At 68.0% G+C, this 27,687-nt stretch overlaps 2 protein-coding genes across 2 annotated transcripts; one reads left to right on the forward strand and one right to left on the reverse strand.

The window, feature by feature from the left end:
* The first annotated feature begins 83 nt into the window (after window positions 1–83).
* Window positions 84–4,266, forward strand: CTU2 (cytosolic thiouridylase subunit 2). The gene is made up of 15 exons (XM_082770371.1): window positions 84–181; window positions 801–875; window positions 1,304–1,382; window positions 1,460–1,519; window positions 1,615–1,675; window positions 1,774–1,883; window positions 1,985–2,268; window positions 2,347–2,482; window positions 2,577–2,708; window positions 2,817–2,908; window positions 2,985–3,076; window positions 3,181–3,232; window positions 3,356–3,422; window positions 3,523–3,581; window positions 3,667–4,266. The coding sequence occupies exons 1-15, from the start codon at window positions 90–92 to the stop codon at window positions 3,734–3,736; spliced, it is 1,461 nt and encodes a 486-aa protein (XP_082626497.1). The 5' UTR covers window positions 84–89; the 3' UTR covers window positions 3,737–4,266.
* Window positions 3,987–26,951, reverse strand: PIEZO1 (piezo type mechanosensitive ion channel component 1 (Er blood group)). The gene is made up of 51 exons (XM_082770370.1): window positions 26,762–26,951; window positions 20,863–20,958; window positions 19,747–19,860; window positions 19,462–19,504; window positions 19,204–19,366; window positions 18,123–18,261; window positions 17,761–17,974; window positions 17,358–17,523; window positions 17,139–17,231; window positions 16,965–17,049; window positions 16,773–16,864; window positions 16,415–16,675; window positions 16,225–16,336; window positions 15,941–16,119; window positions 15,723–15,871; window positions 15,384–15,563; window positions 15,207–15,301; window positions 14,418–14,575; window positions 14,153–14,329; window positions 13,945–14,070; window positions 13,647–13,847; window positions 13,004–13,208; window positions 12,809–12,913; window positions 12,193–12,346; window positions 11,532–11,775; window positions 11,346–11,442; window positions 11,061–11,229; window positions 10,889–10,978; window positions 10,677–10,759; window positions 10,347–10,418; window positions 9,932–10,041; window positions 9,768–9,861; window positions 9,396–9,482; window positions 9,125–9,297; window positions 8,921–9,045; window positions 8,672–8,833; window positions 8,333–8,591; window positions 8,049–8,237; window positions 7,628–7,916; window positions 7,380–7,494; window positions 7,146–7,293; window positions 6,841–7,055; window positions 6,527–6,685; window positions 6,289–6,436; window positions 6,009–6,197; window positions 5,831–5,923; window positions 5,569–5,741; window positions 5,373–5,495; window positions 5,212–5,291; window positions 4,917–5,115; window positions 3,987–4,827 (listed from the first exon to the last, which is right to left on the reverse strand). The coding sequence occupies exons 1-51, from the start codon at window positions 26,823–26,825 to the stop codon at window positions 4,578–4,580; spliced, it is 7,506 nt and encodes a 2,501-aa protein (XP_082626496.1). The 5' UTR covers window positions 26,826–26,951; the 3' UTR covers window positions 3,987–4,577.
* Window positions 26,952–27,687: the final 736 nt, after the last annotated feature.

Consider the following 27,687-nt stretch of genomic DNA (forward strand, 5'->3'; position numbering starts at 1 on the left):
GAAGGGGCCGGGAGGGGAAGGGGAAGGGAGGGGAAGGGGAAAGGGGAAGGGAAGGGGAAGGGGAAGGGAGGGGAAGGGAAGGGGGAGCCATGTGTGAGGCGAACCGAGGGTGCGGGGAGTGCGCCGCGGGACTGGGATTGGGATTGGGAGCCGCACGGCGCCGTCCTGCTGCGGTGTGCAGGTGGGAGGACAGCGGAACGGGAGAGGCTGCGGTCCCGGTCCCGTACCCGTACCCGTACCCGATCCCGATCCCGATCCCGGTCCCAGTCCCGGTCCCAATCCCTATCCCGTACTCGTTCCCAGTCCCGGTTCCGGTCCCGGTCCCGGTCCCAGTCCCAGTCCCAGTCCCGTTCTCATTCCCGTTCCCAGTCCCGTTCCCGGTCCTGATCTCGTTCTCGGCTCCATTCCTGGTCCCGGTCCCGGTCCTGTTCCCAGTCCCGGTTCCATTCCCGGTCCCGTACCCGGTCCCGGTCCCAATCCTGCTCCCTATTCCCAGTCCCGTTCCCATTCCCAGTCCCTGCCCTGTTCCCAGTCCCAGTCCCCACCCCAGTCCGGTCCCGGTCCTGTTCCCAGTCCCGGTTCCATTCCCAGTCCCGTACCCGGTCCCGTTCCCAATCCCCTTCCCTATTCCCAGTCCCATTCCCATTCCCAGTCCCTGCCCTGTTCCCAGTCCCAGTCCCCACCCCGGTCCCAGTCCCGATCCCGTACCCATTCCCAGTCCCGGTCCCATTCCCGGTCCCGGTGCTGGGGGCCCGGGTCGCTGCCCCTGTGCCCCCCAGTACCAGCCCCATGTCCCACAGGCAGCCGCGGCCATGCGTGAAGTGTGGGGACAGCGCTGCTGCCGTCGTCATCCGCGTCGGGGATGGGTTCTGCCGGTGAGGGGACCGGGGACATGGGGACAGGGGGACAGGGGACACGGGGACTGAGAACCAGGGGGCTGGGGACATCGGGGATTGGGGTCATGGGGACAGGGGACATGAGGACCGGGGACATGGGGTCTGGGGTCATCAGGGCTCAGGGACACAGGGTATGAGGACACTGGGCTTGGGGACCTGGGGTCTGGGGACATTGGGTTTGGGGATGTAGGGACGGGGGACAGGGGATCTGGGGGACATGGCACCTGGGGACATCAGGACTCAGGGACACGGGGTCCGGGGACATTGGGTCTGGGGGTCATCAGGCTTGGGAACATCAGGCTTGGAGACATGGGGCCTGGGGACATCAGGACTTGGGGACACGGGGTCTGGGGACTTTGGGGCTTGGGGACAGGGGTGCTCAGGGCCGTGCCACGCTGTCCCCGCAGCGCCTGTTTCCGCGAGTACTTCGTGCACAAGTTCCGCGCCATGCTGGGCAAGAACCGCGTCATCTTCCCCGGCGAGAAGGTACGGGGTGGGGGGGACACAGGAGGGACACACGGGGGGCACCCCCAGGCCGGTGACTGTCCCTTTTGTCCCCACAGGTGCTGCTGGCGCTGTCGGGCGGGCCGGCATCCAGCGCCATGCTACGGCAGGTGCAGGAGGTGAGAATAGGGCCGGGGTGGGGGGCTTGGGGTGGGGGGCTCGGGGTGGGGGGCCGGGGGCGCAGGGCATCCCGCTGACCCCACTGCCGTGCCAGGGGCTGAGCCGCGAGACGGCCAAGAGGCTGCGCTTCGTGCCTGGCCTCATCCACATCGATGGTAAGACACGGTCCCGTCCCTGTCCCCATCCCCGTTTTGGGGTTGTGCCCCCCCATGGGGGTGCCCCCGTTGCCCACCCGCGCCCGGTGTGCCCGCAGAGGGAGCGGTGTGCGGGCAGAGCCCGGCGCAGCGGGAGCAGAACCTGGCCCGGATGGAGGCCCTACTGCAGGAGACCGGTTTCCCCTATTACCTGGCCTCGCTGGAGCAGGTAGGGACGTGCTGGGATCCAGAGGGGACACAAAATGGGGACAATGAATTGGGGGGGGGACACGCCCGCCTCCACCCAACGCCCCCCATCTCTTCCTGCAGGCCTTGGAGCTGCCCGGCTCGGTCCTGCGGCGAGGACCGGGGGCGGCGGGCGAGCCCTGTCCCTCCTACAAGGAGGCCGTGGAGGGCTTCATCCAGCAGCAGAGGCAGGAGGCGGCCGACGGGGACGGGGACACCTCATCCGCGGGGCCCAGCACCCAGCACGGCCCCGGGGGGCACCCGGCAGCCCCCCGCCTGCCCCCCGCCGCCCTGACGGCGGAGCTGCTGCGGCTCTTCGAGGCGGCGGAGACGCTGACGGCCAAGGAGGAGCTGCTGCAGATGCTGCGGTGAGGGAGGGGGGGCTCCTCCTGCCCTAACGGCCTGGTGGCACCCGCGGGGCTGAGCCGGTGTCGCCGTGTCCCCAGGGGCCACCTCATCCTGCACACCGCCCGCACGCGGGGCTACCCCAAGGTGATGACGGGCGAGAGCTGCACCCGCGTGGCCGTCAAGCTCCTCACCAACCTGGCGCTGGGCCGCGGCGCTTTCCTCGCCGTGGATACGGTGAGCACAGCCCCCAGGGGGCTGCTCGGCCACCTGGGGGGGGTCCCCGGCTCGGTGGCAGCCCCTCAGCACCCCCTCACCCACGCTCCTGTAGGGTTTCGTGGACAGCCGCCACGGCGACGTGACGCTGGTGCGGCCCATGCGGGAGTACATGGCCAAGGAGATCGCCTTCTACAACCACTTCTTCGGCGTCCCCACCGTCATCACGCCGCCCCTCAGCACCAAGGTAGGGTGTTGAGGCCCCCAGCCGGGCCCTATAGGGCACTAATTTGTGGGATTCCCCCCTCCCCATCCCCAAAATCCCACCCCTGCGCTCTCCGTTCCCTTCGCCCAGCGCCGGGAGAAAACCAGCATCCACCGCCTGATGGAGAGCTTCCTCCTGGGGCTGCAGGCGGATTTCCCGTCCACCATCAGCACCGTCTACAGGTACGGCACCCTAGGGTGTGTGGGGGGGACACACACAGGCAGGGTGCCCCCGCTCACCCGTTCTGTATGGCCACAGGACAGGCGAGAAGCTGAGCGCGGCCCCCGCCGAGGCAAGCAGCGAGCTGCAGCGCTGCCTGCTCTGCCTCTGCGCCCTGGACATCGACGGGGGTGAGTGAGGGGCTTTTGGGGACACATGGGGCTTTTGGGGACACACGGGGGGGTGGCCGTGCACCCCGAGTGTGTGACCACGTCCCCATGTGACTCTCTGGCAGAGGAGGAGCTGGCCCTGGAGCCCACGCTGGTGACGGAGGAGACAGGGGACGGGTGAGTGCGAGTTTGGGGATGCTGTGGGGGCACAGTGCCAGGGTTGGGGGCACGGTGGTGGCACTGGGGACACGGTGCTGGTGCTGGGGCCACCGTCCCCGCTTACCATCCCTCTCCCCGCAGGGCTGACAGCAGAGCTGCCTTCATCCCCCTGCTGTGCTACAGCTGCCGCCTCACCTTCAAGGAAATGGTGAGCCATCGGGGGTGACCCCCCCGCACCCAGGGGGGCGCATTGGGGACAGGGAGCACTGGGGACGAGGCTCCTGTCCCCATTGTCCCACTGTCCCCAGGGCCCCCCCGCCACGCTGCCGTCCTACGTGCGCACCGAAGCCCGGCACAGGAGCTGCAGGTAGGGGACGGATGGATGGGGAGGGGGTTCCCCACCTTCCTGTGGGGGGGTTGCAGGGCCCCCACATAGGGTCTGTCCCTCGCAGGGCACGGATGAAGGAGCAGATCCAGGAATTCCTGCTGGAGGATGACGAGGAGGAGCCCGGGATGAGCTGATGGGGCTGGGGGGGCGCAGAGCCCCGAACCACTGGGGTTGGGGGTCCTGTGGGGTCGGGGGGGGTGTTACTGGAGCTCCTTGCCCAGCCACGGTGACACCTGGCACCCAAAATGCTGTTTTTACACCCAAATTAAATGTTTTTATAACAGCAGGGGGGCAAAGAGACCCCCTGGGTGCCTGTTTTGGGGGTGCTGGTACCCCCTGGGCATCATATCCCCGCTCCTCCCCCCCCCCCCATGTAAGCTGGGGTGGCCTCAGCTTTGTTTTTATTAGATATCTGTATAAATAAACCATTTGGATTTAAAAAAAAAAAAAAAGTCACAAGTGTTTTCAGTCCGGTTGGGGGGGTGCCATCACCCCACTGGGTTGGGGGGAGGGGGTTGTGGCCCTGTGCCCCCCCCGATTTGGGGATGGGGGCTATTGCTTTAGAGTTCAACCTGGTTGTGGGGCTGGGGAGAGCAGGGAGGGGCTGGCTCCTGCCCCCCCCCAGCAGCCGGGGTGCCCTGTGGGTGCAGGACCAGCTCCTGGACCCCCCCCCCACCCCCAAAAAAAAACACCGGGGTGCCCATGGGGCCAAGCCCCCCCCCCTGCTCCCCAAGGAAGGCACGAGGTGCTCTCGGCCGGTCAGCCGGCTTGAAAGCATCGTGGAAGGCAAAAAAAAATAAAATAAAATAAAAAAAAAAAACACCAAAAAGCTCCTCCTTTTAAAAGCGAGAGCCTGGGCTCGCCCAGCGCGCCGTCCCGTGCCCCCCCCCCCGGGCAGGATGCGGCCCCCGCGGGGCTGGTTAAGGCATTGGCGGTGATGTCCCCCCGGGGAGGGGGCCGGAGCCCCCTTCCCCTTTACTCCTTCTCCCGCGTCCACTTGATCATGGTCTCGGGGGAGCGGTAGAGGAAGATGAGCTTGGCGTAGAGCTCTTCCTCCAGCTCCAGCTCGCCCGTCTCCCGCACCAGGAAGATGTCCTGGCACAGCTTCAGGATGCGGTCCACGCAGGGCAGCTCCTCGAACATGATGGAGTGCGAGATCTCGCTGAAGAAACCCCGCACGAACTTCCCGATCACCAGCACGATGGAGACGTACAGCCCCATGATCCTGCAAGGGGTTTCGGGGTGAGGATCCCACCGGGGTGTCCCCCCCACACACACACACCTCCCCGGCTCCTCCGTGCCCTCCTTACGCACCCGTAGCCGGCCAGGAAGCCCAGGCTGGGGGGGCTGACTTTGTCGTTGAAGATGACCATGGGCAGGATGTTGCCGTCGCGAGGGGGGGCGTCCTTCAGCCTCACCACCCACCACTCCAAAAAGCTGTCGCTGCCCTGCCCCGAGCCCACGCGCTCCCGTTTCAGCTGCACCTCCACGTCCAGGTAGCTGTCCTCTCCGTCTGTGGGGAGGACGGGGGGGGGGGGTCAGGGCACGGTGTGGTGGCTGAGACCCCCCCACCAATGCGTAAAGGGGGAAAAAAAACGCAAAAAAGCACCTGGAAGGAGCTGCTTGACCGGGTTGGCTTCGGGGCCGTTGGGTGCCCGGATGTATTTGGGGAAGAGCTTGGGCACTTGGCTGCAATGAAGCGGGGATTAATTGGGGACACAGGTGGCGTCCCCAACCCTGAGCCCCCTCCCCGTGCCTGGGGACACTCACACGGGGGCGTCGCGGGTGCCCTGCAGCAGCTGGGCCAGCTCCACGCGCTCGGGCGCACCGGGCTGGAGGTCGGTGGTGTGCTTGTCGAAGGTGTGCTCCACCGTGCCGCCCTTCCCCAGGTCCCTGCGGGCGGAAAGGGCTCAGACTCGGGGGGTGCTACCCGCTGTGTCCCCCCCCTCGGTGACCCCAGCGTTACCTCTGGAAGGTCCAGGTGAGGCGCAGGGTGATGTCCGAGGAGCCGTTCTGCAGCTCGCGCCGCATCTGCTCCCGGCTGGGCGGGCTGATGCTCCACAGCGAGCCCGAGCTGCCCTCGATGCGCGCCGTGACAATGTCCTCGTAGCCGTACAGCGTGATGAACTGCATGGCCACCTGCGGAGGGGACGGGGGCACGCGGCTGGGCACGGGTGGCACGGAACCAGGAGGGTTCAGGGGGGTTGCTTCGGGGATTTGTTTTTTACCGGCTGCCTCTCAAATTGGTTCGTCAGCGCTTCGTAGTCCTGGGGGGTGAAGGGCTGGATGGACTGCTGCTGGGCGCTCATGGTGAACAGGGGCTGCGGGGACACGTGGCATTCAGCGGGGACGTGTGGGGGACCCCGGCATCCAGCCCCAGCCCCGAGGCTGCCCCCCGTTCCTCACCTCGTACCCCCCCAGCTTGAGGGTGACGGTGACGTCGATGGGGTGGTTGACGACGCCCACCACCGAGCGCACCAGCGACATGAAGAGCAGGGGGAACCAGATGATGGCCACCAGGAAGAGGATGATGAGCCCCCCCATGCCGTACTTGACGATCTTCTTCTTCTTCTGCCCTTTGGGCTGCGGGTATTTCTGCGGGGACAGGGCGCAGGGGTGCCAGGGGGATGAGTGGGGACACCCAGCCGGGGCCACCCCGATGGGGACGGGCGCGTTGGGGTCCTACCTTCTCCGTCTCGCGGCTGCACTTGATGATGAAGATGTTGGCGTAGATGTCTTCCACGCACATCCAGTTGGACAGGGACAGCGTGGTGTCCGTCCACACCCAGTCCATGACGGCGCGCAGCTCCACCAGGAAGGGCACGAGGCGAAACCTGTCGGGGACGGGGAGAGGGGGCTGCTACGGCTCCGTGCGCCCACCTGGGGCCACGTGTCCCCCCCCCGTGCCACCCCGCGTCCCCTACCCCTGGAAGAGGAAGAGGTTGAGGTGGTTGTATTTCTTGGTGAGGAAGTTGCCCAGGATGCGCGTGGGGTAGCCGCAGCGGATCTGGTAGGCTGAGAGCGAGAAGTAGATGCACTTGACGAAGTACCACAGCTGGGCCACCGTGTTGAGGCTGAACAACCTGCGGGAGGGAGGTGTCACCCCTCCGGCCACCCCAACCCTTCCCCGGCCATACGGGGCCACCACGAAGGGCTGGGGACACGAAGGGACCACCCCACGGCCTCAGGCACCCAAGGAGCACGCAGCGCCCTGGGAGCTGCTCGGTGGGACCAGTACCTTTCGGTGACGGCCGGCAGGATGAAGAACATCCAGAGGTGGATGCTGAAGACCAGGATGACCTGGAAGATGAGCTTGCCCAGCACCGTCTTGCGGAGGTAGAGCGCGCGGTCGATCACCATGGTGGTGAACTGGATGAGCAGCATCACCAGGAAGGCCTCGGGCACTTGGTCGTCCGACAGCGAGGAGGTGATGTCGGCGGCCGCCGAGTGTTTCTGGGGACGACGGCGGCGAGGTGAGGACAGAGCCCGGCCTGACCCCGCAGCCGGGATCCACCCCGCAGAGCTCCCCCCCCCCCAGCTCACCCCGAAGGCCCAGAAGCCGAAGATGATGATGATGAAGTCGACCACGTCGGCCAGGAACATGAACGCGTAGACGTCGGTGGCCGCCCGGTAGCGGGTGTGCAGGATGTCCCGAAAGAAGCCACGCACGGGCTGGTAGGTGTTCTGCGCCCTGGGGGGGGGGGACAGGGGACAGGGGGTCACCGGGGGGGCCGGGAGCCACAGCCCCCACCCCAACCAGCACCGCAGGGCACCCACACGGTGAGGAAGAAGAGCTTGACCCGGAGCCCCAGCGCCTTCAGCTTCTTCTGAGAGTGGCTCTGCTTCACCTCTTCTTCCTCCTCCTCCTCTTCCTCCTCCTCCTCGCCATCCCCTGTGGGTGAGACGCAGCACGAGTGACCTCGGGGCCCTGCGGGGCTGTATCCTGCCCGGGGGGGCCACGAGCCTTGCCCTGTGCCGGGGTGCTCAGCACCCCCTGAAGCTCAGCGATGGGACGTGGCGCTCACCTTCCTCCAGCGCAGCCTTCGTCTCCTTGCTCCTCTTCCTCTTCCTCCTGAAGCGCAGCTGGGTGGCCGCATCCCCGGCCCCCTCCTCTGGCCCCCCGGCATCGCCCTCCGGCCCCGTGGCTGCGCCCGGTGCCCCCGGCTCTGCCGGCGGCGCCGTCCCCTCCTTGCCCACCGCCGGGGGTCCTGCTTCCTCCCGCCGCTCCTCCTCCTCCTCCTCCTCCTCCGCCCGCTCTGCCTCCGGCTTCTTCTTGGCGAAGGGGTCCTCCTCGTGGTCCCACAGCCCGTAGCACTGGGGAGGGCGGGGGTCAGGGTGGCTGCTGCCACCCCCAGCCCCATGCACGCCCTCCAAGACCCCGCTGGGGCCATGGGGCGCGCCCAACGCGGCGAGGGCCCGTCCAGAAACGGGTGCCCCGGGGCTCACCAGCAGCAGCGAGCGGTGGAAGAAGAGCACCAGGAGCTGGACGAGGTCGTACTTGATGTAGCGGTCGGTCTTCTCCAGCCCCAGGATGCGGGGTGGGAAGAAGGGCTTCCCCTCGTTGCGCACCAGCATGGCGTAGCCGTTCCAGGGGAAGAAACCGAATTGGAAGAGGTATTTCACCACCACCATCACCTGCGGGGACGCGGGGGTCACCGGGTGGCATCCGGGGTCACCGTCGTGGTGCCGTCGTGTCCTCGTCCCCCTTCCCCGGCCACCCCCCTGCCCACCTCGGTGAAGATGATGGCGGTCATCCAGAAGCGCTTGGTGGGCCGGGGGATGGAGAGCATGGCCCAGAGGAAGACGAGGATGGGCAGGAAGAGGGAGATGACGGAGGCGGTCACCATGTTGTTGAGGATGATGACGAAGTAGCAGAGCAGCTCGGAGTGGGCGGCCACGCAGCGGTAGAGGGCCAGCAGCAGCTTCAGGAAGCGGTTGTGGGACTGGTAGAACTGCTCCGACTCCTCCAGCTCCACAAAGTACAGCCGCCTGGGGGGGTTGGCACGGGGGCTGAGCCTGCGCCCCCGACCCACCGCGTCCCCATCCCTGTCCCCGTGTCCATCCCATACCTGCTCAGCAGCAGCTCGCTGGCGGTCCGGGTGCGGTTCTGCGGCAGGGCCAGGAGCTCCCGAGACCCGGCCACATCCTCCTGCGACCCCCAGCTCGTCCCCTGCTCCTGGCTGCCAGGGGGGGGCTCAGCCCCTCGGCCGCGCTCGGCTCCGTCGCGCCCGCTGGGGACGGCACGGGGCCGGGTGAGCGCGCTCCTCGCCAGCCCCACGGCGCCGGGCGGGCACCCCCCGGGGGATCTATGCACCTGCCTGGAAGCGACGCCGTTTTGGGGGTCCGCACCCCCAGACACCCTCTGGCTCGGCTCCTCGGGGGGGGGCTCCTCAGGGGGCAGCAGGTAGAGCTCATCCAGGACCCCTCGGTGCACGTCCTCGCCCTGCGGCGGGCACGGGGTGAGCGCCGGCGCGGTGCCACCGTCCCCCCCATGCCCAATGTCCCTTCCCCGGGGGGGTCACCTTGGCCAGGCGCCGCGTCAGGACGTATCTCTCGAGCCGCAGCACCGTGGACATGTCGGCGTGCTCCCGCGTGCAGGCGTCCAGCCACTGGGTCAGGCCGTCCACCATGGCCTGGCACAGCACCCAGAGGAAGCGCAGGGTGTTCAGCGCCCGCTGCAGCACGTTGCCCCGCTCTGCCGGGGCGAGGAGAGAGGGGCTCGCGGCTTCGCACCCGCTCAGCACCCCCCCGAGACACCCCACCAGGGCTGGCAGGGTCCTGCTGAGCACCTACCAGATCCTTCCTCCTCCTCCTCCTCCTCCTCCCGGCCTTCGGCCTCTCCAGGCGACTCCAGCGCCTCCTCCCTTCCTCTGCTGTCCCCTGCAAGGCAGGCAGCAGGTCAGGGCCCCTCCACGAAAAGGGATGGGACATTGTTTGTGACCTCTTTTTGTGGCTTCCCGGTCCCCCATCCTCTCCATCCAACTTTAAAAAACCAAGGGGGATGCACAGCTCGCACCCAACCCCATCTTAGACACCAGAGAATCCACACACACCCACTGGGAACCCCGCTGAGATGACGCCCTGTTACAGGACCCCGAGGATCAAACACCAGCCGTACCCCCCCGTGGTGGCCCCCAGCCCCATTTTGGGGCCCGCCAGCCCCACCTGCAGCGAGCTCATCCCCCGGCAGCTCCTGCTGCTCCCGCTCCTGCTGCCGCAGCGCCGTCCTGGTGTTGGTCATCCAGGCCTGGTAGGCGAGCTGATTTGGGGAGGGGGCCATCAGCACCCGGCGGGCACGGCCGACCCCCCCAGCCCCTTGCCATGCCCACCTGGAAGGCGCTCTGCCTGCCCGGCCGCGGCTCCTCCGGCACCGCCGCCGCCGCCTCCTCCTCCTCCTCGCTGTCCGACTCGAAGAGGAAATACTCCCCCGAATGCAGCACTACCGGGGTGGCACGGGGTGTCACGGGGTGCCCCCATCACCGTGTCCCCTCCACCTGGCACAGCTCGGTGCCACGGACACCCCCGAGGATCCCCGCTGGGGACACCAAGGTCCCCAAAGAGGGGTACCTCCAGCGCCGAGCCCTGCGGGCACCCCACACATCCATGCCCCCCGTTAGTGCTCAGCAGCAGAAAACGGCCCGGTTAATGCCCAGCGTGGGGGTCTGGGGGGGGCATGCAGGGTGTCACCTCGCCGAAAGCACCGTCACCGCTGCTCCCTGCCCGCGCCCCGTGCCGGGGCAGTACCTGTGGCGTGGTCTAACCACGGCCGCCACCACCGCTCCCTCTGCCGGGAAGGGTCCGCCGGGCCACCGGGCGCTGTGGAAGGGCAGCGGGGGCTGAGCGGGGCTGGGGGGCGAGCCGTCCCGGCGCGGGGGACGTTTTTTTGGGTAAGGGGGTGTTGTTTGTGCGTGTACGGGGGGTGTTCACCGCTGCGCTCCACCAGGCTCCGCTGGTCTCCCCCCAGCTCAGCGAGGAAAGCCGGGGGGCAAAACGTCGCCGATGGGTCGAGGCCACCCCTACGGGGTGGGGAGCAGGAGGGGCTGGGGGCTTGGGACGCCCCCTGTAGGGTCTCACCTGGCCTGGCCTCATCCTGGCCCTCGCCGGCGGGCAGCCGCTCCTGGTGGTATTTCTCCTGCTTGGCTCGGATCCGCTCCATCCTGCGGGGCGCAGCACAGGCTGCTCCAGAGGTCCCCAAAACCCCCAGGGACCCCAGCACGATGCCAGGCTGCAGGGCGCTTGGGGGGGGGCGCAGGGGGCTCCCGGGTGCCCCCCCAAAACCCACTCACTGCCGTTTGAGCTGGGCCAGAGACTTCTTCTCGGCCTGCCGGTGGGAGCGCATGCTCTTCAGGATGCTGGCCTTGAACAGCGCGACGCCCCTGCGGGGATGGAGATGGTGAGGTGGGGGGGGGACACCCGCAGCCGGCACCCCTGGGGACCCCCGGGGACCCCCAGGCTCACCTGGAAGCCTGCAGGGCGGAGGCTTGGAGGTCCAGCATGACGTGCAAGAAGTAGTAGCTGAGGAAGACGCGGCGCTGGAGCAGGAGGAAGAAGAAGCAGATGCTGTCCCAGATGATGCCAGCCTCCTCCACGGGCAGCGAGCAGTCCTGGTCCTTGCCCATCTCCTTGGCTAGCAGGGAGAAGTGTGGGGGAGAAGCAGGTAAGGCAGCACCCCAAAAAATCCCCCTAACCCCATCGACGCAGAGCAGGGCAGCCCCCAACTCGCCCCCCCGTGCCGGTGCTCACGGTCGTAGTAGCCCTTGACGGTGCAGACCAGGCTGAAGAGCTGGATCACCCAGCAGAAGTTGCTCTGCATCTGCTGCACGAAGACGCAGGAGAGGAGCTGCGGGAAAAGGGGCACGGCACGGGGTCAGACCCCCGGGGACACCACGGGTGACCCCAGGAGCAACCCCTGGGGGCTGGTGCCCTCACCGACAGCATGTTTTTGGAGATGATGACGGTGATGTTGTAGAGGATGAGGCAGTCCCAGAGCACCAGGCGCGCCCGCGCCGGCTTGCGCAGCATGGCGGTGCCGAAGAGCAGGAGGTAGAAGCAGGCCAGCAGGTAGCCGAGGCCGAAGAGGCTGATGCGGGTGGCCCCGGTGATGAAGACCACCACCAGGACGAACCAGAAGAGGTAGCGGAAGACCACCACCTTCGCCATGTCCAGGTACGACCTGCGGGATGGGGCGCTCAGGGCAGGGTCCCTGCCTCCTCCCAGCACCAAAATTGGCACCGCCTGGGCTTGGGGTGCTACCCCCAGCCAAACCAGCAGGTCCCGATCATGTTATGGGGTCCCAAAGCCCTTGGGTACCCTGGTGCCCATCTCAAACCAGTCTTGGGGTACAACGTGCCTTGTCCCAGTCCATGGGTATCCCAAAATCCATGCGTGATCAAGCATGCCCTTGACTACTTGATCTCCCCAGAGGGTCCCCCCACAGCCTCGGGGTGCTCCCACCCCAGATGTAGGGGCACCACCCTGGTGGCACCGTCCTGGTGGCACCGTCCTGGTGGCACGGGTCCCGTCCCAGCCCAGTCCCCATCCCAGTGCCACCGGGTCCCATCCCCGCCCTCGGGGCCCCCGTCCCACGCACCGGCAGTGGATGAAGTTGGGCGTGGGGTTGTGGGGGTCCCTGCCCAGGTCCAGCCTGTCCGCGTTCTCGCCCGCCGCCCGCAGCCACTCCTCGGTGCGCTCGGCCGCGAACACCCGCCACTGCTGCGCCGCGCACAGCAGCAGCACGAAGTCGTCTGCGGGGCACACGGCTCAGCCAAAAGGAGGGCGGGGCTTCCAGAGGCCACGCCCCCTCGATAAATAAACGGGCGGGGTCACAGAAAGCTCCTCCCCCCAATTTGGGCGGTCCCATTTCATGGATGCGGATTTGGGCACATTGCGCGTCCAAAAGGGAGGTGTGGTCAACCTCAAACCCCTCCTCCTGGAGGGGTGTGGCTTTCAGCAGGCGCCTCCCACAAATGGGTGTGATCACACAAAGCCCCTCCCATCCTACAAAAATGGGCGTGGCCTCAACCAAGCCCCTCCCCAAATGGCTACAAGCCCTCCCCCGTTGGGTATCCATTGACCCGTGCGTTATCCAAGAGGGGCGTGGCACCTCCCAAAGCCCCGCCCACATTATAGCCCCGCCCACCGGTGGGTGTGGCCAGACAGCCCCTCCTGACCCCCCTGCAGCCCCCTCCCCAGCGGGGGGCACTCACTGATGAGGTTGGTGGATTTGGGGGCCACGAAGAAGTCGGGCAGGTAGAGCCACTTGATGAGCGCCGAGTTGATGGGCAGCGACCGGCTCCAGCGCCACGGGTAGTCTGCGGAGAGGGGAGGGGGGGTACCGGGGTGACCACCCTCCCCCGAGACCCCCAAATTCCATCCCCCGGCCCCCCCAGCACGCCCCTTACCCACGCAGAGGGCGGGCGGCATGCCCACGCACAGCAGGTACTGGTAGAGGAGGAAGAGCACGAGGAAGAGGCAGTATTTGGGCCAGAGGCGGGCGATGGCCGCGCGCCGCCGCCGCGTCAGGATGACGACGAGCCAGCAGCCGTGCAGGATCACCATGAGGTTCATCCGCTGCCCGATCACGTTCACCGTCATCAGGAAGCAGATCTGGAGGGCGGGAGGGTGGCAGCTCAGCCCCACGTGTCCGTCCTGTACCCCACGTGTCCGTCCAGTACCCCCATGCACCCCACATGCCCATCCTGTGCCCTGATGCATCCATCCTGTGCCCGTCCCACACCCCACGTACCCCACACATCCATCCTGTACCCTCATGTGTCCATTTTATATCCCAACTCATCCATCCCATACCCCAATGCATCCATCCTGTACCCCCATGCACCCCACGTGCCTGTCCCATACCCCCACACGTCCACCCCATGCCTGTCCCACACCCCACATGTCCATCCTGTACCCCCACGCACCCCACACATCCATCCTGTACCCCCACCTGTCTGTCCTGCACCCTGATGTGTCCGTTCTGTACCCCAACGCGTCCACCCCACACCCCAACGCACCCATCCCGTGCCCCGTGCCCCCGCCGCCCACCTCCAAGCCGAACTTGTAGTAGAAGTAGTTGATGAAATATTTGGCACAGCTGCCCAGGCCCTGGTCGAGGTGCTCGCGGGACACGTCCTCGAAGACGGTCTCGGTGACGGGGGCCACCAGCTGGTGCTGCTTGCGGTAGTACTCCTGGCGCCGGTACACCACGGCCTCGAACACCAGCAGCAGCAGCACCAGGAGGTGGTTCTGGGGAGGGGGCGAGGGGGCGCTCAGCTCCGCCGTGCTCGGGATGGGGACGGGGAGAGGGGACCCTGCCCTTTTTCCGCCCCCCGCCCCAACCCACCTGGATGTAGCCCAGGTTGGGGAAGCCTTTTCGGATGCCGAACCAGTTGGCGGGGTCCACGGGGCCGCGGTACAGCGTGGAGTTGCCCAGCTCCTCGGGGCTCAGGTTGGTGCCGTTGAGCTGGGGCTGCGAGGGCGCGGACACAGGGGTCAGCACCCACCTTGGGGAGCCGGGAAGGACCCCCCCGACCCCTCCAGCGCCCCGGCACCTGGGTGCAGTTGCTGGAGTACTCGCTGGGATCGACGATCTTGAGCTGGTAGAGCATCTTGCAGACGATGATGATGCAGGTCCAGACGGTGGAGAGGCACGAGGCCATGTGGCGGAAGCGGCAGTAGGGCATGGCGAAAGCCCACAGCAGCACCAGCAAGAAGTTCATCAGCGACACCTGGGGAAGGGAGGTGCCGTCAGCACCCCGGGGTGCCCAGCAGAGCCCCCCTCTACTCCCCAAAAACCCGGGTCCCAGTGCCCCTTACCTCCTGCAGAGCCACCCAGACGGTGTAGAGAGCCACCAGCTTGAGGACGTGGAGCTCCAGCAGGCGCCCCACAAAGACCTGCCCGCGGGTCAGCGTGTCCGAGAAGGTCCAGCCCAGCACGATCAGGCGCTCCAGCACCAGCCCCCACTTGGTGGGCACTGCGGGGACACGGGGACAGTCACCGACACCCCCGCACCCGTCCCTGGGTGGGAGCACACCCCAACCCAGCCCTGCGCCCACCCGGTCCCTTCATGGCTTGGAGGATGCCATAAACCCACCCCAGTACCCTCCCAGGCTCCGAGGACACCCCAACACACCTCTACATCCTCCTTGGCTCGGGGGACACCCCAACACATCCCTATAACCCCCTTGGCTCCAAAGACATCCCCAAACATCCCTATATCCTCCTTCTGGATTCTGAGAACACCCTAATCCATCCCCATATGCCCCTTGGCTCCAAGGACACCCCAACACGTTCCTATATCCTCCTTGGCTCCGAGGACACCCCAACACATCCCTTTATCCTCCTTGTCTCAGGGGACACCCCAGTCCATTCCCATATCCTCCTTGGCTCAGGGGATGCCCCAATCCATCCCCATATCCCCTTTGGCTCGAGTATGCCCCATCCCATCCCATCCCATCCCATCCCATCCCATCCCATCCCATCCCATCCCATCCCATCCCCATCCCATCCCCATCCCATCCCCTGGCCCCTCCTGGGCTTGTAGAACACCAGCCCACCCCACACCCTCTCCCAGTCCCCGAGGACACCCCAATCCCAACCCGTACCCTGCGAGGCGGTGTCGGAATCGCCCGCCTCGGTCCCGGCGCTCTCGGCGACGGCTGCGCCCCGCAGCAGGCGGCTCCCGTGCAGCTCCTCGGGTCTGTGGGTACAAAGGCTCAGCACTGGGGACACGGGGGACATGGGGGACACGGGGGGGGACACCCCGGTGCGCGGGGCCCTACCTGGGGATGTGTCGGGGCCGCGGCTCGGCGGCGGGGACGTGCTCCAGGTCGGTGATGTGCATGAAGGGGCGGTGGAAGTAGTGGAGCTGCAGGATGCAGGCCAGCAGGAAGAAACCCGGGATGAGGGTGCTGGAGAAGAGCTCGGAGACGCTGAACTGCTCCAGGCCCAGGTCACCCAGCCTGGCCAGGGAGGGGACAGCCCGGTCAGCTCGGGGACACCCCCGTGCACCCCCTCCGTGCGGCACGGGCAGCCCCTCGGAAGGGTTTGGGGGGTTCAACCCAACCCTCCCGTGCCTCAGTTTCCCCATCTTTTGGCTGCGCCCCGATGCCAGCACTCACTGCTGGTTGGTGAGGCCCGTCAGGTTCCTCCAGTACATGGGGAAGTCCTCGAACTGGAAGGTGTAGACGGCGATGAGCACCAGCATGGTGTACGCCACCACCAGCCACCAGAAGCCCTTCAGCACCTTGCGCCACAGGCTGTAGTACACCTGGGGGGACAAGGGACGTGAGCACGGCGCCACCAGGCTGGGGACAGCCTCCCCGTGTCCCCCCCTGACCTGGAAGAGGGTGAGGCAGAGGAGGAAGAGGAACATGTAGACGATCTTGTAGACCACGAGGCGCCCGGCGAAGCTGACCACGATGAACATCCCGGCGCAGACGCAGATCCAGTACTTGGCGTAGAAATCCCTCACCAGGGCGCCCAGCGCCTTCAGCACGTCCCGCTGCCGGCTGGGCTCTGCAAGGCACGGGCACATCCCGGGGGTGCTCAGCTTTGGGGTTAGGGGGGGGAAAACGGGACACCCCTGCTGCCCCCTCAAAACGTCCCCGAGGGACCCCTCACCCGTGTCCGAAACGGTCACCTCCAGCAGCGGGGTGGCCGGGCACGTCCTCGTTAGCAGCTTCTCCTTGACGAACTGCCGCACCAGCAGCCAGAAGGTGAGGGTGAGCAGGAGCTGCGGGGACAGGCGGTGAGCGGAGGAGACAGGAGGGCACCACGGGGAGGGGGACGGGGATGGAACAGAGGGGTTTACCTTAGCCCCCAGGTCCAGGCAGGGGTATTTGGGGCGCACCAGCCCCAGCTGCTCCAGGCTCATGAGGCCGACGCGGGTGGGCAGCTCGGGGGCCAGGTCCATGCCCCAGACGTACTGCAGGCTGCAGAGCGCCACGCCGTAGAGCAGCAGGAAGGGCGAGCACAGCATGGCGAAGTGGTGCCGGCTCCGCACGATCCAGATGAGGCAGGACCAGAGCAGCAGCACGAAGGTCAGCCAGCTGTGGTAGGTGATGCTCCACACCTGGGAGGGGTGAAGCAGGATGCGGCCGCTCGCATGCGGGGCTGCCCGGAGAGGTGTGAAAGGTTTGGGGGTGCCCCCGTGCCCCCCCTGCCCTTACCATCATGGCAATGAGGGCGCAGACGTAGCTCTGCTTCATGATGACGTGCCACAGCGTCTGCAGGGGCAGCCGCTCCGCCGGACTCTTCCTGCCTGGAGCAGGAGCTGTGAGCCCCCCCCCCCGAGCCCCTCTGCAGGCAGGGGGGAGCAGGGCAAGGCTTAGGGAGGGGGGAGGCGTTGGGGCCAGGCTTACCCGGCGGCGTCGCATCCCCCATGACGTGGACGGTGCAGTTCTCCGTGCCGCTGCCCGGCTTCCCGGTGCTGGGGGACAGCATGGGCTGGGGGGGGGGGGCAGAGAGGGCTGAGCGGGGCTCCCCCTCTCACCAGGAACACCGGGGCGCTGCCCCCACCGCCTCCCCAGCCCCACCTTGGTGTCCTCAGCCACGCCATCGGTGTCCTTGGGCCAGCTCTCCAGCTCCACCAGCTCCCTCACCGGCGGCTGCGCCGGCACCGCCGCTCTCTGCGAGGGGAAGGAGCCAGAATCAGCACCCAGGAGCAGGACCGTGCCCCGTCCCCCAGCCCCATACCCCCTGTAAACCCCCTGCCCGGAGCAGCAGGGTGCCTACGGCCACGCGCAGCCCCTCACCCTGGCGTCCAGCCTGCGCAGCTTCAGCAGCGTGGCCACGGTGTAGTAGAGCAGCAGCAGGATGCCGGGGTTGGCGTAGACGGGCCAGGGGTGGCTGGTGTTGAGCACCAGGGCGTTGGGCCGGGAGCCGTTGCGGTGCAGGATGATGTCCTTGAAGCCAAACACCCTGCGGGGACAAAGTGGGGGGCGTTAAATCCTGCCTGGGGACGGCGCTGTCCCCGTCCCCGCGCGCAGCCCTGGCACGGCACCGGGGCAGCCTCCAGCCGCCCTCCCCGGGGACCGGCCGCAGCCGGGAGCGGGCTGAGCGCCAAGCAGGAGCCGTGCTGGCTGTGAAACATCCCCGGGGATGAGGGCACGCAGCCAGGGACACGCAGGGGGACCCGCGGCCCCGTGTGCCACTCACCGTGCCCAGATGGTGGGGGGCGGGAAGACCCCCTGGACGAAGGGCGCTTGGTAGGCGTAGAGGCAGAGGAGGTGGACGGCGGCGTAGACGCCGACGAGGATGCAGAGGGTGTCGAAAGCCCTGCGGCTGGCCGGGAGGTGGCAGGCCCACCACGTGCACAGCCCCACGAAGAGCAGGTAGTAGACGCTGGAGGAGGCGGAGGGCAGGGTGATCCCTGGGGAGCAGCGCCCCGCGGGCGGTCAGTGCGCGGCCGAGCACCCCCGCGCGCCTCCGTCCTCCAGCCGAGCGCCTCCCCGGCGAGCAGAATCACCGAGAAACCCCCAAATCCATCGTGCACCCCCCTCCCCAGGCCCTGTACCCACCGGCCAAGGCCAGCAGCAGGATGGCCAGCCCCTTCCCGGCTGCCCACAGCAGCCAGTGCGCCGTCACCCGCAGCCGGGCGCTGAGCGGCGTATCCCCGTCGGCCGCGCCACCGCGCCTCTCCACGTCCTCCTCTCCCCCCTGCCAGGAGAGGAAACACGGCGTGAGCCCCAGCCCGACCCGGATTCCCTCTGATTTCAGCCTGGATCCCCTCTGATTTCACCCCGCTGCTCGCCGTGCCTCAGTTTCCCCGCTGCGTGGGGCGCACGGCCGCGGGGGCGCCCTGCCCGGAGCAGCGCGGGCGCACGGCCCTGCACCTGGCCGTGTTTATCTCATTAGCTGTTTGGAAAGCGCCTCCAAAACACGGCTGTTTTTCTTGGCACCCGCACCCAGGTTCCCAGCACTGAGCTTTTTTCCAGGCTGCCTCCCGCGCTGGCCCCGCGCTCACAGCAAAGGCATTCGCTGCTGCCCGGGCTCTGGTTACAGCCCGGCCCTGTGGCCGTGGCCGGAGTGGCGTCGGACAGCCCTAAACCAGTGGGATTCACCCCAAAAATGGAGCTGAGCCTTGGTGTGGGGTCCCAGCAGGGTTGGGGGGTGCCATCAGCACGGGGCTGTCTGCCTGGGTGACACCGGAGCTGCTTGCACAGGGCACGGCGCCCCGGTGCCCCGCTGGCACCGGCACGGCACGGCACGGCTCCCGGCGGCTCTGCCCCCAAGCCCTGCACCCCGCTGGCTCCGTCCCCACCCGTGGGCAGCCGGGGCTCGGCCACCCCACGGAAAGCAGCTCTGTGGGGCCGGGCTGTTTGTGGGATCCCTATGGTAACGCGGGAGCAAACACGGGCACTCCTCCGCCGCTGAGTCACCCCGGCCCCGGGGAGGGGGAGGCGCAGGGGACGACCCGGGGCATGGCTGAGGTCCGTCCCCAACCACTCACAGCCAAAAGTCCCCTCCCGGGCTGCAACCCCAACCCAAAACTCGGGTCCCCAGGAGCATCCCACGCGTCCCACGGGACTGCATCCCCAGGGGCTGGCTGGTGGGACGTGGCAGGAGGGATGCTGCCGGGGGCACTGGCGTCACGCTCACCCGCTCAAGGGGCTCCAGGGACTCCGGTGGCCGGCCGCGGGTGGCAGCGGTGGCCTTGGGGACGAGGCGGCGGCACAGGCAGAGGCAGAGGGACGAGACCAGCAGGATGCCGACGTCGGGCGCCACGAGGCGCACCGAGTTGGGGAGGTCGTCCAAGTCCAGCCTGGGGGAAGAGACGGGCACGGGGGAGGGTTCGGGGGGGGCCCCTTAGCAGTGACCACGTCACCGGCCCCCCCCCGGCACCAGGGAAACCCTTACCTGGTGACCCCGATGTGCTGGGCGAGGACCTCCCAGCTGCTGTCTGCAGGGAACCAGAAAGGCGTTGAGATTGGCACCAGCCCCCCACGAGGAGACCGCCCCACACCGGGGGCCACGCTGCCCCACAGCACCCAGAGCACCACCAGGTCTCAGCAGCCCCTTAGCACCCAGCAGGGTGGGATCCTGCCCCCTGTCACCCCTCCCCCGGGGGCTCCCTTGCAAGCACAGGGTGGCAGGAGCAGGGGGGGGAGGCACGGGCACCCCCCGGCACCCACGGGTACTCACTGCTGGGCCCCAGCAGGGCGGGCAGTGTGTAGAGGCATATCTGGAAAACGAAGTGGGCGAGGAGGAAGAAGATGCTGGTTCCCAGGAGAGCTTTGAGGAGGCGGCCGGTGTGACCTGGGAGACACGGGTGCTCCATCACCCACCACCCCGGGTGCTGCCAGCACCCCCAGCACCCCCGGGAAGCGCCCAGGGAGCTGGGAAGGGCGCGCTGCCGCCGTGCCAGCGATGCCAGCTCTCACCCTGCACCCCGCACAGCCTCGCCAGGAGCATCCTGCCTGCTGAAATCCTGGAGAAACTGAGGCACGGGGCGATGCAGGGAGCTGGGACCCCAGGGCCATGCTCCCTCTCCTTGCCCCAGCTGCCCCAGTGGCACGAGGCGCTTCCCCGGCACCGGGATGCGGCGCGCCCCGGGCTCCTGCACCCATCCCATCCCATCCCATCCCATCCCATCCCATCCCATCCCATCCCATCCCATCCCATCCCATCCCATCCCATCGTGCAGGGGGAGCAGGCACCACCCCGTGCGCTTTTCCTGGCCGCTGGAAGGGCAGCGCGGAGCCCACGGCCACCCCGCAGCCGCGTGCCAAGCTCTCCCTTGGCTTGTTTTTTTCCTATAAACCACCGTGCTGCTGCTCAGCAGCTCCCGGGCTCGGAGGCCGTGGAAAGCCATGAAATATTCAGAGGGCAGAGCTTTTAGCCAGGGCCACCTTTCAGCCTGAAGGGCAGGGAGCCAGCAGGGCTACAGGCACGGCACCTCCGGGTGCCTGCCATGGGGGGGGAGGCGTCCCCTGCGCCCACCGAGGGGGACGCACCCCTCGTTTCCACCTGGGAACAGGGCTCAGGGCTGGGTGCTGTGCGTCCCTGCCCGCCTGGCACAGCCCTGAGGTTTCTGGTTAATCGGGCCGGGGCTCAAAATTGGCCACTCCGTAGCGGGAGGCCTATTAATAGCCGCACCGGGCTATAATTAACGGGACGAGGCTGCCGCACGGAGCCGCCCGGCCCAGGGGAAACCACAGAGGGATGAGGGCAGGTACCTGCTGGAGGGCAGCTCCCCCTCCTGCCCCTTAAAAATAGCCCCAAAACCCCCTGCCCGAGCCCCGGTCGTGGTGCCCTCACCTGAGACGGCGCGGTCAGCGGGCCCCGGGAACCAGGGCAGGAGCAGGAGGTAGAGCAGGTACACCAGGGACAGGACGTTGAAGCGGAACAGGCAGGCTGGGGACAGAGGCACGGGCAGGGTTAGAGGCACGGGGACGGCACCCGGGGCTCCCCACCCCACGAGGACCCCCCCCTCGCATCCCCGGGATGCTCTGCCGCATCGCCCCGACACCCCAAAAAGGACAGGGAGGCCGAAAGAAAGGGCAGTCCTAGAGATTGAGGTGATGGGGACGCAAAAACGATGTGAAAACCCGCTGCATTTCCACGCAGGATGGTGCTGAGCTTGGCGGGGGTGGCACGGCCGGGTTGGGACCCCCACCCACAGCCCCTCACCTGCGCCCGGCCCCGCTCCGGGCACGCCAGCAGCTCTCCGCCTTCCCCCTGGCTTATTTTTAGACCCAAATTACAGCCTGCTTGCAGGCGTGAAGCCATCGGAGGAGCTGGGGAGGGACCGGGGCCGGCCCCAACCCCGCACCTGAGCCAGCGCCCCACGGAGCTGCCACCCCCAGGGACGGGGAGCGCAGGCTGGGGACACCCCGAGGCAGCTCCACCCCGAACTGGGGACGCAGCAATCCCGGTACAGGAGCTGCCACGAGGCCACGGTGATGGGAACAGCGGCTGCAGGACGCCCCCCAAGCCCCCGTTGGCCAGGAACGACGTTATGGGGGCATCCCAAGGCATCCCTGTCCCCTCCCCTCCAAACCCAAGGGACACGTCCCCGCTTTGGGGCAGCCCCGGGGGGGACCCCGCTGTGGGTATAGGGTCCCTTGGGGATGCAGGGGGGCAGAGCGAGCAGCCCCCAGCCCCAGGGGGGGCGGGCTGGGTGCCAGGGGACGTGCTGCGCACCGCGAGCCAGGCACGGCCCTTCCTGTGTTTACGAGGTTTCAATGGGACGGCGCATCCTGCAGCGGTGCGGGAGCCTCCCCACCACCCCGTCTGGGGGTGACGCAGGGTCTCCACCAGCCCCCCAAGATCCCAGGGGGCTCCAGCAGCCCCCGGGCAAGGTTGTGGGGCGCGGGGTGGGCTCCTGTCCCCATGCCCGGGGGGGGGGAACCCCGCATCCCACCAGCCGCCTCTCGGCGGTGACCCCGGCGCGCGTCACCTCCCCGCACGCCGAGGGTTGCTCGCTGCGTCTCGCAAGCCATGATCTCATGGAGCAAATATTCCTCTTCCCGCGCCAGCGGGCGATGGGGCCGAGAGGAGCTGGCCTGGCGGGGAGCGAGCTGCCGCTCGGGCTGACGTGGGGGGCAGGCAGCCCCCTCCCCGGGCCGGGGATCGACCCCGAGCGGGGCTGCGCCCGCTGCGCACCCACCCTGAGCAGTCCCTTGGGGGGGGAATATCCCCAGATCCCATCCCAGCCCTGGCTTGGGACATCCCTCCTGAGCTGGCCGTGGTGGTGGCAGGGATTTGGGGTCACCTGCAGCACCGGGAAGGGCTGGCACAAAAAAGTGCCCAGCAAACGCCAGGGGAGCAGCCGGGACCCAGCCGGCGCCGTGGGGTGGCCGGGGTGGCTCCCATGGGACCAGGGTGGCTCCCATGGGACCGGGGTGGCTCCCAGCCCTGTCGGAGGAGGAAACCGGTTCCCTGCGGTGCTGACGGTGCGGGGGAAAGTGCCGGCGAGGGGGGAAAAACCAGTTGAGCAGAGCAGGGAGAGCCAAGGGCGAGCTGCCCCGCGGCACCGGGACGGCCGCTCCTGCACCGAGCCTGCTCCTCCCCGCTGCGAGGAGCCCGCCGGGTGCAGGGCACGGCACCCACTGCTCCCCAGCACCCCATGCCCACCGGGTTTTGGCTCTGGGGGGCAGGATCTGGCTTGGCTGAGCACCCCCCAGCTGGGTTACGCTGGCTCCGTGGTCCCAGCCCTCTCTTCCCGAGCATCCCCCCCCTCCAGGGGACACGGGAGCAGCCAGCCCTGCTCCCACGCCGCTGATCCGTCACGGTGGCTGGAGCTGGCAGCCGGGAGCACTCGCAGCGTTCACGGCAGGAATGTGCCAGGAGGAGAGAAATCCCAGCTCCGGGGAGCTGGGTGCGATGCACGCCGGCCTTCAGCCGCCCCTGGGGGTCTCCTGGGGGCCCTCCCAGGCTGGATCGGTCCCGGGGGACCCCCAGGGAGGGGATCTCCATGTGGGGGGCTGCAGCAGCAGCGGGTTTCAGCAGCAGGGAGGCATTTGGGGAGAGCAGGAGGGGTCGAAGGGGCTCAGTTGGGATGGAGATGCCCCCAGCCGCATGGCGAGGGGGCTCCCTGGACCCCCCCAGCGATGGAGACCCCCCCATGACCACACACTATGGCACATGCAGCTTGGCACCGACGCAGCCACCAGCTCTCTGCGGGGACCCGTGGCCACCCAGGATTAATTAACCAAACTCCTGACCTCCCTGCGCGCCCTGCTGCGCTCCCCTGACCCCACTGAGCCCCGTGTCCCGCAGCCAGACCCCACCCCACGGGCACCCTTGGGGTCAGGACGGTGTCCCCAGGGTGTCACCTCGCACCCAGCAAACCAGCTGCAGAACGAGGGACGCCCCCGGGCGCACGGCTCCCCGTGCCCCCATGGCCCCATCCCGCTGAGAACCGGCCGCGGGCACGTTCCCGTTCCCGGCCCCATCCCTCCTAACCCCGGCTCCTCTTTCCGGGAAGAGGGACCAGCCCGGCTGTTTCACCCTCTGCATCCTGTTTGTGTGGAAAGCAGCTCCCACTCCTGCCAGCACAGCAGCCGAGGCCGGCCCCGCTCCCCGGGGATGCTGCGGGAGCTGCCCCGGGACGCAGCGGCACGGGGAGCGCAGCACCAGCGGGGTGGGTGCCCGATGCCAGCCCCGTGCCCGGGGTTATGGGGCCGGCCCTGACGACCCCACAGTGCTGCTGGACAAACAGTGAGGTCCTCCAGCCCCAAATCCTTATCTGCACGGAAGGAAGCAAGAGCAGAGAGGTTAAGCAGGCAGCTGTGGTGCTGTGCTGGTCCCCCAGTGCCATCTGTCCCCCTACACAGGCAGGGTGCCCCCAAAATCATGCCCCTCATCCCCCCCAAACACGTCTCGCAGCAGCAGGGCTGCAGGGGATGGGGACGGAGCCGTCCTGGGGGCCCCAGAGCCACGTGCTCAGCACCAGGACACCTGCACTGCTCTGGTTGCACCCCAGTTGTAAACGGGGACCCCCAAATCCCTGCTGCCATGGCATGGAGGGGGGGTCCTGGAGCCACCGTAACATTTTCCATGTGTGGCTCGTGCCACAGGGCAATGCCGGAGCCAAAACAACACCCCCCAGCCCCCATGGGGATCCCAAATGTTTTAGGGCATCCCAAGACCTTTGGGGAGGGGGGACGGTGAGGACCCCACGGGTTAACCCCACCGTGCCCAGCTCCCCAGGACCACCAACCCCCTGCAAACCCAGCCCAGCTGGGACACCGGCAGGCCCCAATGCTGCTCCCCACGGGGCTGCATGGGGGGGTCCCGAGAGCCCCCAAAGCACCCCACAGCCGCAGGGCAGCGCGGGCACCGCACAGGCTCCGCGCCAGCCCCTGCGCAGCCCAGCCCCCGGCCTGCCCTTGGGAGGAAATGGAGTTATTGCTCTTGGAGACATCGGTGGCATTTTTTTTTTCCTGTGCATGTGTTTTTTTTACTTTTTTTTTTTTTTTTTTTTTTTTCTCTCTCTTCCCTTTATTTCCCCTCATTTAAAAAAAGCACCTGACCACAGGAGGCAGCTGGCTGCAGCCCACGCGCCCAGCTGGGCACCGGCTCCCTGCAGCACCAGGACCCCCAAAACCCCGTGCTGGGTATGAGGGGGGGCTCAGCTGGGCAGGAGGGGCCGTGTCCTCACCTCACCCCAGCCCAGCACCCCCAATTTTTGGGGGACACCCCCAGGGATGTGCTCCCTAGGTGCCTCAGGGCTCACCAGCACGGCGAGCGCTGCAGCACCAGCCGGATAAATGGCGAGGGGGGGCAGCTGGCTGTGCCCCCCACCCACCCCAGCCGGGCAGGATGGAGCTGAGGTTTATTGCATCCCCACGCCGGGCAGGATTTGGCCCAAGGCACAGCTGGGAGCGAGGTGGGGGCCGTGGGAAGCTGGGGGGTGCCCCGAGCCGTGCCGCGGGGGCCCAGCTCCGGCGCCTCCACCCGCACGGAGCTGGCTGGGAGCCGCCAGCAAACATCCTCCGGACGCTGGGGAAAAGCCTAATTGCAGGGGAAGGAAGGCAGCAGGGCCGGAGGCAGGTCAGCCTCCGGGCTCTCCTCCCAGCCGGGGGGCAGCAGCCCCAGCCCCGTGCCTCAGTTTCCCCTGCGGCACGGGACCCGTTGGGACACGGCCGCTTCCCCGGCGCCCGCTGAGTCACTCACGCCTCGAGCAGGGCGGGTTTCATCTCCCAGGACAGCCGCTGCCCGAGTGGGGCCCCAAATTTAACCGAGCCCCCCCCCCCCGGAGCGTGCGGCAGAGGGAACGCCGTGCCATGCCCCCCCGGTGGCTGCAGGAGCTGGCCGGCCCCGGTGCGGCGTGCCACGAGGGAGCAGGGCGACAAGCACGGGGCAGAAGCAGCAGAAGCAGGGCACGAGGGACATCGGCGCCGGGGTGGCACCCAAGAGGACACGTGTCACCCCCCCCGGGGATGCGCCCGGCTGGAAGGGCCTTGTGCAAGCAGCGCCCGGCCACCTTCCCAGCCCGGTTTGCAGGCAGGGTTATAATTAACCTCCTCACATCCTGCACGATGCACTGAGTCACTCGCAAGGGAGAGCAAATACAGAAGCTTTTTTCAACGCTCGCCGACTTCCTCTGCCAGCGAGGCTCGCCCCATTTGGGCTGCCTCCCCTGGAGGCACGGCGAGACCCCGTGCGCCCTCACTGGGCTCCCCAAAACGCAGCCGGGATGGGATGGGAGCTGCTCAGCTGCAGGTGACCCCAGTGGGACACACGTCCCGGGGTCCCCGCAGCGGGTGACACCCCCAAAAAGCTCCTGGCAGCTCTCCGGGTGGCATGAGCCCGCGGCCGGGCACCAGGAGGCCGTGGCACAATCCTGTTTACGGAGCCCGGCGAGGTTTTTCTTTTTCCCTTTGCGCCTACGTGAAGGTAAACGGAGAGCCCCGAAGACGCTTCCCAGGTTCAAAGGGACGATTTTTGCCCGGGGAGAGCCGGCACTCGGGCATTTTCCAGGCCAGCAGCCAGGCGGCTCCCGGCTCCGCACCGCCGGGGGCTGCAGCCGAGGTGCGCGCCCCCTGCCCGGCCCTGGAGGGGGGCGGTGGCGCTCCCGGCCCCCGCCCTGCCAAAAGGTCCCGGCTTTTGCCAAACCCACGGGGGGATGCATAAGGAAGGGGGGTACACGGGGGGGGTCCCCGGTGCCCGGTTCCATCCTCGCCCCTCCGCGGAGGCCGCTCCAACCTCCGCCCCCCCCCCCCCCCTCCCCGGGCCGGCAGCAGCGGGCGCGCCCCCGGGGCTGCGCGGAGCCGAGCGCGGCTCTTGGAGTCCCGAGGGGGGGGGGAAAAAAAGTTGTGGGGAAGGAGATCGGGGCTCCCCCCCGCTCCGAGGGGACCCCGAGGTGCTGCCCACCCCCCCCCAAACCCAACCCAACCCAACCCAACCCCGGAGCGTCCCGGCCCCGCTTCACCCGGGGGCTGCTCGTGGGAACCGCACCGGAGGGGGTTAAAACGAGGGGTTAAAACGAGGGGCAAAGGGGGGGCACCACCACCCGCCCCCCCCAAACCATGCACCCCTCGGGAGGGGGGGGGGGGGGCGCACCTCCAGGCACAGCGCAGCCCCCGCGCGGCACCCAGCCGGGACAGGGACCCCCCCCGGAGCTCCCCCTTTATCGGGGCACCCCCCATCAGCCGGGGACCCCCCTCCCCAAAAAAATATGAAGCGCGGAGGGCGGCGCACGTGCACTCACCGGCGAGCAGGGCGAGCGGCAGCAGCAGCCAGTAGAGCCCCGCGCACAGCGCCCGCCGCTCCATGGCTTCAGGGGGCTGCGGGACGGCCCATGCCGTGCCGAGCCGAGCCGTGCCGGGCCGAGCCGTGCCGTTCCGTGCCGTTCACGCCCCGCCGGGGCTGGGCAAGGCCCCGGTGGCCGGTCCCGGAGCGCTGCGAGCGGCCGCGCTTCCCCCGCCCCGCGCCCGCCGCCTTTATAAAGCGGCGCCGCCCGGCCCCCTCGGCGGGCTGGCCCGGCACGGCACGGCTCGGCCCGGCACGGCTCGGCCCGGTCCCGCTCCGCCTAGCGCCGCCCGTGGGCACTGCAGCCCCCGGACATCGCTGGCACGAGTTGGCCGGGCTCAGCCCCGCAGGCAGCCCTCGGGTAGGGGGGTGTTGGAAGCGGGGAAATTGCAAGAAAAGGGTGAAAACTGCAAAAAGACGCGGCTCCCGTTTGCTCCTCGGGGTAATGATAATAAAAAAAAATGTGCGATCAGGGATTCTTGAGGCTGAACGACTTGCACAGGGGTTTGGGAATGCCCGTGCAGGGTCCTGGAGCTGGGGCAGGAGCCCCCGGGACCCCCGAGCAGCCGTGTCCCCGTGGGGCCGGGTGCCCCGTCCCGTGTCCCACCATTGCACCCAGCTACGAGGGCAGCACCGCGGCACCCAGGCAGTGCTGGAAGCTGCCGGGAGCAGGAAGCATCAGCCCGTAAAATTCTCTGCATTCTTTGGCTTCGCCGCCTCTGTTTTCCGAACGCGCTCGCTCGATGGCCGGGCATCCAGCTGGCTCCCCGCCGACCCGCTCCCTGCCTCGGTGGGCTCCGCTCTCCATCCCGGGCTCCCCTGGGGCTCTTTCCACTGCCACAGGAGCCCTGTCCATATGGACATCACTACAGCCCCCAAACCATG

The sequence above is a fragment of the Aythya marila genome, assembly GCF_965140915.1.
Source record: "Aythya marila genome assembly, chromosome: 12".
Classification (NCBI taxonomy): domain Eukaryota; kingdom Metazoa; phylum Chordata; class Aves; order Anseriformes; family Anatidae; genus Aythya; species Aythya marila.